Source organism: Bemisia tabaci, chromosome 1 (assembly GCF_918797505.1).
Source record: "Bemisia tabaci chromosome 1, PGI_BMITA_v3".
NCBI classification, from domain to species: Eukaryota; Metazoa; Arthropoda; class Insecta; order Hemiptera; family Aleyrodidae; genus Bemisia; species Bemisia tabaci.
Genome location: NC_092793.1, coordinates 91,086,253 through 91,102,312, shown reverse-complemented (window position 1 = coordinate 91,102,312; position 16,060 = coordinate 91,086,253). Strand labels below are relative to the sequence as shown.

The 16,060-nt window shown below is 37.6% G+C and overlaps 1 protein-coding gene across 1 annotated transcript in view; it reads right to left on the bottom strand.

Annotated features, from left to right (window-relative positions):
- The window catches only part of Dhc64C (dynein heavy chain, cytoplasmic), a 196,692-nt gene that overhangs the window by 167,858 nt on the left and 12,774 nt on the right, over positions 1-16,060 (bottom strand). Inside the window, 9 exon segments of the mRNA XM_072306491.1 lie at positions 2,292-2,465; positions 3,151-3,350; positions 5,052-5,187; positions 7,830-8,138; positions 9,408-9,675; positions 9,880-10,001; positions 12,000-12,220; positions 12,776-12,962; positions 14,556-14,811. Of these exon segments, the coding sequence (XP_072162592.1) occupies positions 2,292-2,465; positions 3,151-3,350; positions 5,052-5,187; positions 7,830-8,138; positions 9,408-9,675; positions 9,880-10,001; positions 12,000-12,220; positions 12,776-12,962; positions 14,556-14,811 (1,873 nt within the window).

Here is a 16,060-nt window from a genome sequence, read left to right as displayed (position 1 = left end):
ACTCCGTTAATTCCACTATGAAGAGGGGGGTCTTTCAAAACTGGTGAAAATACCGAACTGCTACTCACAACATCGTACGAACAAGAAGGTCCACTATCCGGAAAAGACGACATTGCGACCGTCAACGTCTTTTGATGGATACTGAAGATCTTGATCATTCTCCAAATGAGAAAAATAACAGTTTTATCATTGTGATTTTCCGTGTACATCTCTATCTCGGGAAGTATCGACACAATTTTGAGAGACCCAAACATTATGACAGCATACATTTCTTTAGAGCAATCAGATAGACCGAGAAAACCGGATCAGAAACCCATCTCTGAAAGATGCTATTATGATAGCAAGATTATGATCTTGCTGAAATCCAGAGCGCGAGCGATACAGTAAGAAGCAAAAAGACGCGTACATAGAATACGTCTGATAATTTTTCCGCTTTCTAGAGCCCCCCCCCCCCCCTCCCACCCTTCTCACAAGACTAGACAGCATTGGATATCCGGGAATGAGACCCTCTCGTTGAGGCATTTCTTATGTGAGAGGACGACCTTACGACGTATACCTTGAAAAGGATCGGAGAATGGGCAACAACACCTCGTTTCGAAAACCCCTTTCGACGGAACAGAGTTTGCCGGTGAGTTTTGTGATCCTACAGCAGCATTTTTAATTTGAATGTTCGAAGTAATTTTTCATTATTATTTTGTGGATAATGACGGGAAAAATCATGACGCATACGGGTGATCGGGAGAAATATGTTGATGTGAGGGGGCGGAGCGGGTCGTCGGCTAATGTAAAAGTACAGTGATTGGCGAGATAATCGCGCGCGTATCCCCCCCCCCCCCTCCCAAAAAAAATCTATACTTCAAATTGAAGAAGTTATTGATCGTAGATCAATTTGTGTTTGATGATGGTTGTAAATTAATTGATGTTTTAAGTTCCACTGTATTAAATGGGATTCGATGTGAAAATGTGTGAGAATATAAAATTCGGTCGTAAAAAGTAGGCGCGGCGCCCGGGATTCGAACCCGGGACCGCTGTGACTACCGGGCAAGCGCGCTACCGCAGAGCCACCGCCGACTGATAAGAATCGGTCGCTATACTACGTATATAGACTCGAGCGCTCAAAGCAAGACTTTCCGGAATTTTTTTGGGGGGTTTCTAGGGGGCGTTGGAAAAAACAAAAAAATACGGGTCAAATAAATTCATCCAAAGAGTTCGTATGAATTTTTTCAGCCCGATCGGAGGCGGCAGGAAGTGGAAAAACAAATGGATTAGCTTTTTGGGGTGGATTTCAATGATTGGAGCCGGACCTTAATACTTCTAAGGACGCTATTTTTCCGCAGTGCGTTGTTTTTCTACTTAGCTGTTTCTTCATGGACATGGTTTCTTATTCTTCAGGAAAAAGAATAATATTTCTTGTCTAAGACTTACTACTCCCTGCCGATGAGCGCCTCTCGGAAATGTTTGGTAAAACGAACTTTAATGTCGCAAAGAAGGGCTCCGCGTGCTCCAGATTTCGAGTGCAGCAGATTTTTTTTCTTTTTTAAACGAAAGTGCAATGTTTAAGAATTTTTTTGGCGGAGAGTTTAGTTTGACACGGCAATTCTATTGGGCATGGGGAATTTTTGAAAACAGCATGAAAACAATGTCTCAACCTCTGCCAATCACTGAAAAATTGTCCAATTTACATTCGATTTGCACAGTGTGGCTTGTTTTTTTGCGTAGAATCGATTTCTGAAATAAAAAAGTAGGGGTGCCATTCGAAAAGTTCGACTTGGTGAAGCACCCCCCTTGCCCCTCCCGCAGTTTGGGAAAATGTCAAGTACGCCAAAAGGTGTCCCTCTCGATATAAACGAACACGTCTTTTACCGTTTTTCGAAATTCCGACGCGTTCGGCAGATATTCAAGGTGGCTCCTTTTTTGTGAGACACCCTGTATAATAATAATTATGATTATTATTTATGATGATATAGGTTAAAATAGTACATTTGAGGAGAAGTACGAAAGTAGTGCAGTTGACATGCAAATAATTACTTGCATCAGCTAATTTAACTTTTACCTAATTATTTTTTGACTGAGATGGCACAGCCAAAGTGGAGAACAAAAAACAAAAAAAAGAAGGCTCGAAATTGAACCTTTCTTGCAGAAATAGTGCCTTTGAAAGGAGGTGAGAGGGTGGTGCAAGGAAGAAGTGACCCTGCTGTTTTGTTAGGATACTCAAAAGTGTGCCTCCTTGACAGATAAGAATTGCTGATTAAAATAGAGAGTAAAAAGACAAGGTGAAAGAAACAATTTACCTTTTCCAGAGTGCGTTCATAAGTTCTCACACTTTCTATTAATGAGATTGCAAATGGATATAACGAATTAGCTAGATGAGCTTTGTTCATAATTGTCAACGGAATTCGGAAGCCAAGATGTTTTAGATTTCGTACTTCCTTGGAGAGGGTGATTATCTCTGGATGAAAATTGACCTGCCATTGCAATAAAAATAAGCAACGAGTCAATAAAACCAAATAAGGAGATATACACATTTTTGCGCAACATGGATACACTAAAAGACAGTTAATAATACCATTTGGTGATCAGCCTTCAATCATAATAATGAGCTGAACAACTTAATTTTAGTTTTCAGATGGAAAGTTGAAAGTCTACTAAATTATGAAATGGGTCTGTTGCGCACTAGAGGTACACATGTATAGATGGAAAATACTGGGGTGCAAACGATTAAAAATTACAATGAGCAAATCAAATGTCTAAAATTCACTCCTTCGTGCACAATTTATAAGGTCTGTACTCGCGTTTTCATATTTGTCACATAGTATGTTTTCAATACCTCCAACTTAAGCCAACTAATTATTTGAGGTCCTGTACATGAGGTCCTACAAGGTTTAGTTACCCAGTTGCAATTTTGTATTTTCTGCTCGCTTTTAATCGTGATCTTTGACTCTAACTCAAGCGATATTAGACAATCTCTTTTGCACCATTGATAGCTTTTACAGAAAAAGTAAAAAGTTTCATCAGCACAATAAGGTAACAATAAAACTGAATAGAGCAGAATGTTGTAGACAAAAAACCCTTATTTATATATCTTAACTGTAATACAGTTGCTCATTACTGAGTTACTGACACTGGGTATTTAAAAATAGAACTTAGTACCTTCAGTCTTAAAACGTTTGCTCTGCCAGAACGTGAGCGAGTGTTTTCAATGACAAAAATACGCCCTGAGACTCCTAGGTTTCTTTGCTGTACATTTCTTGCCCAATCATCGAATATATCAGCTGTGTTCAACTTCAGCCGAAAACTATCTCCGTCATGTTTCAATTTCTGTCCCTCTAAATGATTTTCCCATCCTTTACCTAAAAAATAAAAATAAAATAAATTCATTATCACCAACATTTTCTGACCTAAAAAGTTCGAATACAGAGAGTTTGTTCGGCACTTTGGAAGGTACAGGAACGGTTCATGTGTAAATCATCATTACAAAACAGACCAGTTTGTGAGAGAGCCATGGGGAGGTGTGTCTTACATTCTTTCATGAAATTCAAAGGTACAAAAAAGGAGAAAATTTCCTTGTGGTGAGGCATTACACAGAATTCATGCTTGAAATCTTGGGACTCTGCTTTCATGATCTTTGTTGACACACCAAGTAACAACCATTTTAGATTCCTAAGGAGTCAAAACCTAGATTTAATGTAACAACACATTCTAATTCTTCTTGAGATCCACCAAACGCGTATACTGCCTTCCCAACAGGTGGCAATGCGTTTGGCAGCTCCACGGGAGCAATGCCTTGCAGTTTAAGCAACAAGTCTTCCTGTGTGCTGCACGAATGTGGTTGAGAACTGTGTTTGATGTATGAGACAGAACCAAGTTCAATTCCCAACATCATCATGACATATTCAAGACTGGAATTTTTCCGAAGTTTGTTGAGAAAAGAGGCCTTTTTCCTTTCACCAACTGACTGATTCATGGTTAAATCGAATGCTTGTTCCCAGCGATGACATCATTTCAAGGAAAAACTAAAATTCATTGTTAAAGTAGGGATGATGACACGACTGATGAAAATTGTCGTCGCATCAGAAGTTACTAAATTGAATGCTAGTACGACAAGATTTTATGGTAAATGTTATTGACGTAAATTTAAATAAAGTGAAAAGAAAAATAAATTTACAATGATAACTTTCAACCCTGTTGCCTGCGTTTCTAATACCTACATATTAGAGCTTCTCACATGAGTGAAGTTTGGAACAACTAGAAAACACTTCAAAGCAAGTCACAATATTCAACCAATTGAAAACCTCTAGTTAGAATTTTGCATTAGACACACATTACCATGATGAAGTAATTGAACATTTCATACGTCACGCTGTCTTTAGAGACATTCAAGCAGTTTTTGGAGGGCATCACACAGACATTCTACTCGCTCAACGGATTATCTACTTGCTCACACTGATACTCTACTTGCATTCATATGCTTCTCCAACAAACTGGGTGGCGATGGGATCTCACTAGTATACTTTTATTTTACTGCATGCTTTTGTGAAATAACTGTAAGTTAGTGAACTATTTACAAATAAACTAAATAAATTTTTCTCTTTAAATCTGAAAGCTACAAATAAGAACCATGACATCCTACAAACCCTTCATTAATAGCTAGCACAGTAGGACGAATTTATACTAAAAGGAACTTTATGCATGCATAGGGTTTACGGGCATCATAGTTCTTTTTGGCATAAATTATGCTATTTTATGCTATGAATGCTATTTTATGCTTATGAATTATGCTTAAAGGAACTATATGCATAGGGTTTACGGGCATCATAGTTCTTTTTGGCATAAACACATCCAGTTGGCAGTGGATGGCCAAACCTAGCAAACTGTTGGTTGCTTCTGGATAGCCTTTGTGCTTGCCGCTCCCTGATACGTAGTGATACATCATCATGGAGAATAGTACTGCAGACATTTTATAGCGCACGTGCACACACACACACACACACACACACACACACACACACACACACACACACACACACAAAAGAAAACAAAATGAGACATACCTAGAACATCTTCAACTCTGCGTAAATATGCTGTCAATTGCCTATCTATCTGCTTAACCCATATGATAGAACCAGAAACTGGGGGTAAATCTCTTCCTTGACTCATTCGACATGATTTACTTTGTGGGTACTGAACCTACATTAAAATAAAAGATGCAAAAATGATTACACAAGTCAGTAATACTTTTTTCTTTTTTTATGGTGCTGAGCAGATGTAAGGAAAATCCTACAATTTTTACAGCACTGGGTCCGTAAATAACTTTGACTTTTCTTTCGTTCTCCACAATTTCTCCGGAAAATTTGAAATAAAGCATTCAAAGTGCCATTACTTGAAAATCAATCAACTGATTGACTTGATGTGACACGGTCATATCTCACTTCTATCTTTGATAGAAAATTTCCCCAATGCTCAAAAGTGCATTCGGCAGCGTAAAAGACATTTTAAATTTAATACTTTACATGGTTTCCTTGGTTTGGTCCAATCTTGAGAGATATGCAAAATGTTATGCAACACCTGGAAAATACTACACCTCAATTTGTGTTGTTGAACTAATTTCTCTGGGCGTGTTAACTTACTTTTTTCATGGTTGGGGAGGGGGGTGGGATAGGGGAGGGGGATTTAAAAAGGAGCAGGTCATAATGAGAAACAGGATGTTCGCTTGGATAGAAGAATAAGAGTGGGCATACTCCCTCAACACAAATCAGGCTTGATCGGTGTAAATCTGTCGCAATCAAATACTTCTTGTGAATGAAATCCTACTACATGTTAAAATTCTAAGGCTAAAATTGTCGCTGCTGTTCCAACCTCACCAATAACGCTGTAGAGTTTTGAGCTTACTCCCAGTGACACTACTCAGCACGAATTTGTGCACCTGTGTACAATTTTTAATTACGGTTCGAAAAATTAGGGTAAATTCAAATTCAGTCGCCAGTTGAGCACGCAAATATGAGAACAACTATGTAGGTACTAGACAGGTCCTGTCATACTCATTGTTAGTAACACTAAGAGACTGGCGAGATTAACGGCTTTCTTGGTCGTAAAACTAGAGTCAGGCTTTTGATGCACGATAGGTCGATCGCAGTATCCTCCTCATTCTCACTCTGCCCTGCTGTCTCTCACCCATTAGCTGGTTTTCCACTGTGTTTGCTTGGTCCTCACCCGCTTATGGAGTGACGAACTGCCAGCGGGGGGGGGGGGGGGGGGGGTTCAAGCCAGGCAAGGAAGCTCTATACATCAGGGAATTCTTTAAAATTATAAGCTTAGAATTTTCTTTTCCTTTTCTTTCCGGGTATATAGTACCATTTTTTAAAACAAAAAAATCCTCTTGACTTCGGTGGGAGACAGCACACACCCCTCCTGCTCCATAAACACATCACCACCGATAAAAATTATCCGATTTTTGGTCATGGGCAAATGTGCGTAGCATTGTCAAGATGCCGCTTCATGGGTGCTTTTCACATTTAAATTGTTAAAGCCAAAGACAGGAAAGAACAAATCAAAATTGGGAACAAAGTTTCCCGGGAGGCTTTAAGTTAAACGCAAAGACTGACATGAGGATGTGGTTATTGATCGGTAAGTAATTTCAATTGAACTTTATATGAGAAGAAAAAATAGAGGAAAAAAAAGAAGAAAAAGGAGCGGGAGAAGAAGAATATTAAAAATAGAGGAGGAAGAAAGAAGTGATGAAGGAGGAGAGGAAGGGAAAAGAGAGAAGGAAGAGAAAACAAATAGATAAAATAGGAATAAGAAGAGAAAGAGGATAAAGAATAAAAAAAGGGAATAAAGGGATAAAGAATAGAAAAAATAAACCTATGACAAAAAAAAAAAAAAAAACAATAATAACTCTGTGTCGTGTTTGACTGTGTCTGTTATCTTCCAGGAGTAATCACTACTTAGGTTGCTGGCGGCAGTTGCTCTAGGAAATTTTGACAGTTCGATGGTGAGTTAAAAACAAATTTTAGTAACTTTGCCATCAGATGATACCTTCTTAAATATTCCATCAATCATCTTCAAATATATATTATCCAAAGAAAGAGAAGAGGAAGAAAAATCTTCGATCTACTGAAAGTTCACTTCGTCTGTTTACCATGACCTAGTATCAACCTAGTATAGGAAGTCGCCTAGGAGGGTCTCTGGGCGTGAAAATGGTGTTGGTCTTATGTATAAATATATAAACACTAACTATCTATTCCTTCACCTCCCACAAGTCCTTATAACATATAGTTGAATTTTTAGGTTCCTCAATTGGAATATCAGCCATTAAACCAACAATATAAGAGGAGAATGAAAAAAATGAGAGGTATGAGAAGAGGCAGGAGAGAAAAAAATGAGGAAAGAGGAAAGAAATAATAGAAAGAAGAAGAAGAAACAGGCCAACAAAAAGGGAGAGGCGGATATAGAGGAAAACATGAATAAATACAACAATAGGAAGCATGGAAAGGAAGAGGGAGGGGTGGAGAAAGAAGGTGAAGAACAAGAATACAAATAAGAAGCACTGCCTGTCTGCATGAGAACATTACTAGCGCATACGTTGATTCTAAACTGGCAATGAGCCTAAAATATCAGCATCTTATTGAAAAATGTAGTTCGATTGTTCAATCCTCTACCCCTCATCATGCCATTGTGTTTTCAATTTTTTGGCTGTGCTGCATTTCGTCAAACTTTCTGGATAATTCTCATTAAGCTGGCAATGACACATGTCTTTTGGGGTGAGTAAAGCAAAAAAAAAAAAATAAAAAAGATCGATTTGACTGATCAATATATTCCAAAAGTATTACCTTAAACTTTTCATGGAGGGCTTCAATGTCATCTTTGACCCTTTGAATGAGCTGTGTTTGGTACTCTCTAATGGCACCTCTGATGTGAGGCCGAACAAATAATGCATTGAACCTTGAGAAAATCCGGAACATTTCGTTAGCGTTTTTGGCTGTCCCAAGTTGATCTCGTAAATGAGTTGTTATTCTTGCTTCTACACGATCAATTCTTTCTTCGTAGCGGGCAACACCTGCTTCCCAAGCTTCCGTCCCTTCCCGACTCATGTCTAAACAGTCCACTTCTTTCACATTTTCATAAGCTAAATTTACTTCCTGTTGCAAAGGGGGAAAAAATAAGGTCTGAGAAATATATTAATGACATACATGAGCCCAGAGTCAACAAACAGCTAGGAGGGACCCAAATTTTGTCCAAAGGTCTGAGGACCTTTATCCTCAGACCTTTGGATAAAATTTCCATCTCATAAAAAGATAATCTGATGGTCTTCTTCAAGTATCTGGCGAGGATTGGTTGAACCAACTTTGCTGATGTAAAAAATTTCTTTACAGCCATTTAAATCTTTCCTGAGAATCAAACAAGGAAAAAAACAAAAAGTAAAATGGAGGGAGAACTAAAAAAAGGAGATGGATTTGGTATAAAACTAACTTTTTAAGGCTTGCAAAGCGAGCCGACGGCTCATTTCATAAGCTGCCCTTAGCAAACAGAATCTTGAAATGATCAAGGAAATGGAATAAATTCAAAAAATGATTGTAAGGTAAGTAGGCAGATAGGGTGCTCATAGTTTGATTAGTAAAACTTGTTAAGTTAACGAGTGATTTTAAAGAAATTGATGGGCTTTTAAATCATTCCTAACATGATCAAATAGTAGGGTTTCCAATGGCCCAAAGAGCTAGAAAAGTTACAAAATTCACAACGACTTAGAAAAATCAACAAAGGATAAGGAACTAACTCAATGCGAGAGTTCAAAAATCAACAAAAAAACAGAGTAACAATATGTAATTTTAACGAAACTTAAAACTCTGACTGACGATAGAGCTTAGCTTAAACATTAAGTGTATCTAATTGGATGAGAATTCAAATTATGAGTTTAAAAGCAAAGATACAATGCATAGTAATTAACAAGAAATGAACCAAACTAGGCAGATGAGGAAATGATGGACAGTAGCTGCAGTATCCACCATTTTACTCAGATTCTTAAGAAAAAACTACTTTCTGCTTTTGAAGGCGTTCAGGGTAAATTTTAGACACTCTCATGGTTTTCAATTGTATTAAAGTGTGAACCGTCATTAAAGAAGATTGCTTTGAGGATTTTTTAACAAGAAGTAGAGGAGCCGGTGCTGCAACTTGACAAAATGCATTGCACTCGAAGAATAAGTAATGGCTAAGCGTATCAAACCATAAAAGTAAATTCTCTTAATTTCAAATTCAGCCAAGATACCATCAGAATCACATGAAAATTCTTAGAAAATTACCTAGGAGTGTAACAAGCTAGTCTTGCATCTATTTTGATTACTTTTTAATGCAGAGTGTCTGAATTTCACATTCAGATTAATTTTAGACTCAAAAAGTGACTTGAAACTTACTTCAATGGCACTTGTATCGGTGGAGTCTAGAGGCAGAGAATCCACTTGTTTTGACTCATTGTCCACTGAGTTTGATTGATCATGATTTGCAGTTCGAGATGCAGCAAAATTTGGCCTGAGAACTCTTATGATAACAGTTTGAAGCTGCTCGTGTTGATGCCTAAAACGTCGCATGTGGTCCATCCTTGTTTGAAGCAATTTGTGGGCAGGATTGATTCGCCAACCTACTTTCATCGTTGGTTCATGCTGCTTCTTCATGAAAACCTCCCTAGAGAATCGTAAAATAATAGTGCAGTCAAAAATACATGAGCTCACTGGATAGAATGATAGAGCGTCTGGCAAATTTTTGAAGTGAGAAGAAAAATTACGGAATAAATTTTTGGTGCTACACTACATAAATGGAAATTACTTCTTAGATGAAATCAATAGAACATAAAATGTGAAAGATAATGTAAGCTAATGTTACAAATACCTCAGTTGACCTTGAAGTCTATCATATTCATCATCCCAGGTTGTGAATACACTGAAACATTGTGATATAACTTTTTCAAACTCTTCAAATGGGATGTGCATTAATCGCCTTGTGCCTAGCACCTGCAACAGAATCACATCATAATTTATTCCATAAAAATTACATTGGGGGGGGGGGGGGAGAAAATTGAAAACCTGTGCAAGATGAATTCCATGGGTTCTGAATGAAACTTAGGACAAACAAATGAGAAAACGCAGCTCTCGGATTCTTCTTTTTGGGAAGAACCATTGATAAAAAAAAATAGACCTGTGCGATTATGGATTTTTCAATTCAGATTACAATTAAGAAAATTAATCGCGATTACCATCACTATTGCGATTAAAATCGGGAAAAACTGAAAAATTATAACAGAGCGCAATTTTTTTTTTTTTTTTTTCCGACTAAAAGCGAAGTTAGTTTTTGGATTTCGTGACCAAAGACAAAGTTGAAGTATATAAGTTCTTGAAGATATTTTTTTAAAAAATTTGAAAGCTGATAATTTTCCTCCAATATTTTTTTCCTTATTTCACTTGAGGTTCACTTGTTGTCTATTCTCGGCACTAGTCCGATGGGGATATTTTCGCGAGGTTATCACTACTTACAGTGCGAGTTTTTACCGCTAGGGGCTAGCAGCGCGCTACCGTAGACGTGACGCAAATTCGAACAATTTCGGGAATTTCAAATTCAAAATGCGGCGCGAAACTGGACATTTCGTGGAGTCAAATGAATCGAATCAATCACGATTATTTTCTCAAACCGATTACGATTACGATGAAAAAAATTAATCACGATTACGATTAACGTTCGATTAATCACACAGGTCTAAAAAAGATGGATTCTCATCAGATGATAACTCGGCGTTATTCATGTTTACTTAGTCTCTCACAAGAGGAAAAGTGAAAATGAAGACAGCTGTCCTACATTATCAACAGAAAATGTAGAAGTTGTAGATGGAACAACAGGACATCACAAAAAAGATCCATCGCAACTTTACTTTTTCCCCCTCTTTCTGCTGACGCTCCCTGAATAATTCATAAAATCCTAAAAGTTCCCATACATTCCTATACTGTGGCAAGCTTAGCATGATTTATCCGTATATTTTACGATTGAAAAATTTCCTTGAATGCTAATTTGTTTGGACAAGAATATAGGTACTTTGTATTAGAACAGGGAAGAAATGTGTGAGAAATCAAGCTCTACTTATTTGCCTGACGTGAAGGTTGATTTTGATGCCTGATTCGGTCAGCATTAATTTAGGTTTTTTCGTGAGAGAGGGAAATTTGAATTTCCTGTTTACAATGTTTACCAAGAACATTCATTTCTCACTAATGAGTTGATTTTGGAAGTTTCCAATTTGTTCAATGTGTTCTACAGGAAACTTTGACAAGAAGACAGGTGCAACATTGCTTGACTTCTTGTTTTGTCTAGTGATCCAGACTTGTGAAGGTTGCTTCAAAAACTTCACAACAGATGATTATGATGAAAGGGATGGATACATTTTTGATGCAGATAAGCAGCAAAAAATGAGAAGCTTATTTTCAACCGAACCTTTCAATTACTCAGATGTCACAGCATAATTTTAGTACAGTAGACCACTGATCATCTGAACTGATTGGAACTGGACCGATTTGGATAATCTATAGAACACCAACTTTAAGTACTAAATAATGAAGTAGAACTCCTACCTCAGTAACATCGCAGTTGAAAATAGGCCAGATTGTAGCATTGTTTTCGTGTTGCAACTGTTTCTTTGTGGTTGAAGGGTGTGAATCACGCCACCAATGGCTGAAAGACACATTGGCAGCTGCATATTCCTCTTGATTGGCTTTTTCTAACACCGAATTCATCTTCTATTTTTTTTGGAGCTACACCGCTATCTATTCTTTTCAAAGATTCCAGATTCTGGATATTGCACCCACTCAACATTTTATTTTTTCATGACTAAATTTTTTACTGGAAAAAATTTACAATTCTAAACTGCTCCAAACTCATTTTTTTTTCCAGAATGCAACTTGGTGCATTTCTGTTAAACTCGGTCCAATGGTTATGTTGATAAAAATAATCTAGATTCATAAGATTACCTTCAAAAGTTGTGCACTAAGATCTCTTGAGATGGCTTCGAACAAGCGAAGAGCTCGCTGCATTGGATATTTTGTATACCGCATCTTCTTTAGGTGATTAAAAATTTGGAAAAGAGCTTGTCTGATTCGATCGAGTTCAGTAGCTGAGAGTAGATCATTGATTGGGAAATCCTTCATGAGCACATTAAAGTCGGTTACTTTTGAAAGTGTCTGCTTCAATCCTGATTGAGTCAAAAATGAGTCTGATTAGAAATAGAGTGGTAAAAGTTCTGCGATTGACTACAGTAAAATTAAAATTTTACACATAAAAGGGGATTAAATTAAGTAAGTACCTAGATATTAATGATAAAATGAAAGGATAAGGATGTATGTACCTTGAATCAGCTCAATTACATCAGACACTGCCTAATGGAGAATTTGCAGGTGTCTGAAATTTGATGAATTTCGTTATTAAATGGTAACTACTGAGTGAACTAAACACGAGGACACCCTTGGTTCATGAATTGAACAATTATTGGAGAAGATATGACAAAATTATCTGATCTGCTAAAATACATGTGTTTAAATCGGCAATTCCGCCAGATGACATCCCTAGGCGGTGCATTTTCTTGCTTTTAAATCTATTTTTATACTATTTCCCATATCGGAAAAATTATAAAAAATACTGTGAAATCAGCTCTTTAAGCACTTTCAGATGAAGTATAAAAAATTTGCATGCAAATTCTCAATTTTCTGTGATATTTTGGGATGAAATTGAACTTTGAATAAAATACTACCTGTATCAGCATCGAAACTGACTGTGGCATGAAACCGTTTGCCATGTTTCAAGATTTCCAAAGTAAGAGCAACTTCAATACTTTCTCTTTTTTCTTGGATTCGATGTAACGCTCTTTCAAGATTCAACCAGAAGCTGATTTCTTGCAACGCAGTTCCATTAGTTGGATCCCTTTCTAGTTTAGTCACCTAGAAGAAAAAAGCAAATACTTACATAAAAGGGGAAAAAAGGAAAAATATTGATCAATACAAAGCCAGTGATCCGATGTCTAGGGATTTATCCCTAGATCTAGGGATTTTCCGGAATTTATAGGGATCTAGGGATTTTTCAGGAAATCTAGGAATTTGTTTTGATGAGGTAAAGTACGCAAAAATCGACTTTTTAACCTCAATTTTAGCTTCGACAATCGAAAATATTTTTTCATCTATATTTTGTAGGCCTTTTTGGCAACACTATTTTCCCCGTAAATAAGCCGAAAATTACCTAAAACGATTGCTTCACTCGATGTACTTGACATTCAACTGCATTCAACAGTAAAAAAACAATAAGAAGAACTTAACCAATATTCTTTCATTTTATTGATCTGGATTAGCACTGCTTTCAGAGAGCGGCAAAATTCAAACGAGCCAATCAGATTTAAATATTGCAAATCGATACATCGAATGACGTCATGATTCTACGTTAAAAATGGCGGTTTTTTGCAAAATCTAGGGATTTTTTGGGGATATTTGAGCAAATCTGGGGATTTAGGGATTTTAAGCGAAATCTAGGGATTTTTTTTCTTCCCCGCTAGCAATTTAATATCGGAACACTGTACAAAGCATATGTTCATCTTATCATTATCTTGACAGGGTCATTAAGAAATCGGATTCCTCCTACCCTAAATTTTGGAGACGCACCTAGAGATGCGAAACTCTCGGAATATTCAAAGGTCACTGCGGCCTACCTTTTTGGCACATTGAAAATTTTGGGACGGTGTTCTTCGGCGCCTGGGTGGACTACAACTCAAAATTTTCAAATGGCAATCCTCCTCTGTTCTTCTTCCTCCTCTGATAGAACGCAAAACAGGCGAAGTTTTGGCATGGACTAGAGCAGAGGTCTCTGTCTATCACCGTTTCCAAATGGCAGCCAGTTACAGTTTTGCGCATTTCAATTATAACAGGCCACCATTTTAAATTGGTGACAGACAGGAACCTCAGGTTTGCACTGAAAATATTTCTTGTTCTTTTGATTGCTGTATTTCTCAAGGGTGGCTCAAGAAAAATCTTCATTTAGGGCGAGGGGGTCATTTAGGAGGGGGCCAAAATTGTTAAAACCCGATGGAGTGATACATCATTTGAAAGAAAATAAAGAAACATTTTTAGCGCAGACCGTATATTCCTACATGCCACCAATTCAAAATGGTGGTTCAATAAAATGATATTAGCAAAACTTCAACTGCCAACCATTTAGAAAGGTGATAATTGGAGACTTCTAACCTGTACCAAAATTCTTCCATTTTTCGCTCTTTCCAATGGTGTATCAAAAGAGGGGGGTTGCCATTTGAACATTTTAAGCTCAACTTGGACACCCTCCCAGTGTCACTGCCTCCAAACGTTGGATTTACTAAAAATTAGACCCCATGGACCTAGAAATATTCCTAAAGTTTCATATTTCTAGATGCAAACTTTTAAAAGTTGGTACGGGGGAACCAAACTTTTTGAAGACCAGGTGAATTCCTAAATTATATTCCACCATATTAAAAGTTTAGATTCTATTTAGTTAGAATGTGAGTCTCTTACTTTTTTTATTTCTTTTATCCATCTGTTGACACCATTCTGAAGTTGATTCAAGAAAGAGGAATCTTCAACTTTGTCTCCGAAATCAGCTACAGTTGGCTTCCTGCCCTCTTCTGCACATTTTTTTATAACATGAGCGACAACAGGATGAACTTGAAGGGATATTTCTGGGATGTCGATGTTTTGTTGTAGATGTAGTAAACCCATTTCTAGTTCAGCCATTTTCTTTTCGACAGATGGTGCCATTTTATCACCGTCCCTATAAAAGGAAAAAATAAAAAAAATTGAATTGACCCATTCACAGTAATGCCTGACTGAGGTCTGACAGACTGGAACAGCTTCTACCGCACTGTATTAGTCATGCTGAATGGTAACAGGATACACAATGGTTCACTCGGAAATGCCCAACCTATGCTATGGATTGTGACAAATGTGAGGAAAATCTTAAGACTTGAGAGAAAATCATATCCTCAATAATGATACTGAAAGTACGTGGCTGTTCAGTGGCATAAACTTGTGTTCTGCTGCTTGTAGCATCTACATGTTACCATTGAAATGTATATTCCGATATTATATACACAGAGTTGCCAAAGTCCCTGACATTTCCCTGATTTCCCTGAAACATTTTGGTGAAATTCCCTGACAATTGAAAAAATGTCAGATTGATAGAAAGACATAGTTAGAAATGGTTTCCAGGGAAAAGAGCCTCGCCAAAAAGTGGTGTTCTTTAGCCCCTTTTTTTATACCCGAGTTGGTCAACGGGACAGTGCTCAAATGAAAGCTTATGGTAGGCAAACTTCCAGGAAAAGTTTCAACTTGAAGTGAAACCTCGTTTAGGCTGTACAGCGATGCCAATTTTTCATTTTTATGCGCTATACTCACGAAATACTGCATCATCACGGTTCAACAGGCTAGTACACCCGAGTTCGTCAACGGGACAAGGCCTAAACGAAAGCTTATGGTAAGGTAAACTTCCAGGAAAAGTTTCAACTTGAAGTGAAACCTCGTTTAGGCTGTACAGCGTTGCCAATTTTTCATTTTTATGCGCTATACTCACGAAACACTGCATCATCACGGTTCAACAGGCTAGTACACCCGAGTTCGTCAACGGGACAAGGCCTAAACAAAAGCTTATGGTAAGGCAAACTTCCAGGAAAAGTTTCAACTTGAAGTGAAACCTCGTTTAGGCTGTACAGCGTTGCCAATTTTTCATTTTTATGCGCTATACTCACGAAATACTGGATCATCATGGTTCAACAGGCTAGTACACCCGAGTTGGTCAACGGGACAATGCTCTAACGAAAGCTTATGGTAAGGCAAACTTTCAGGAAAAGTTTCAACTTGAAGCGTAACCTCGTTTAGGCTGTACAGCATTGCCAATTTTCCATTTTTATGTGCTAAAATCGAGGAATTCGGGACTAATAGCCCAGTGCATCATAATTAAACAGACTAGTGCATCGGTCTACGAGCTGAATACTACCCTGAAATCGAATAGAAGCGCAACTAAG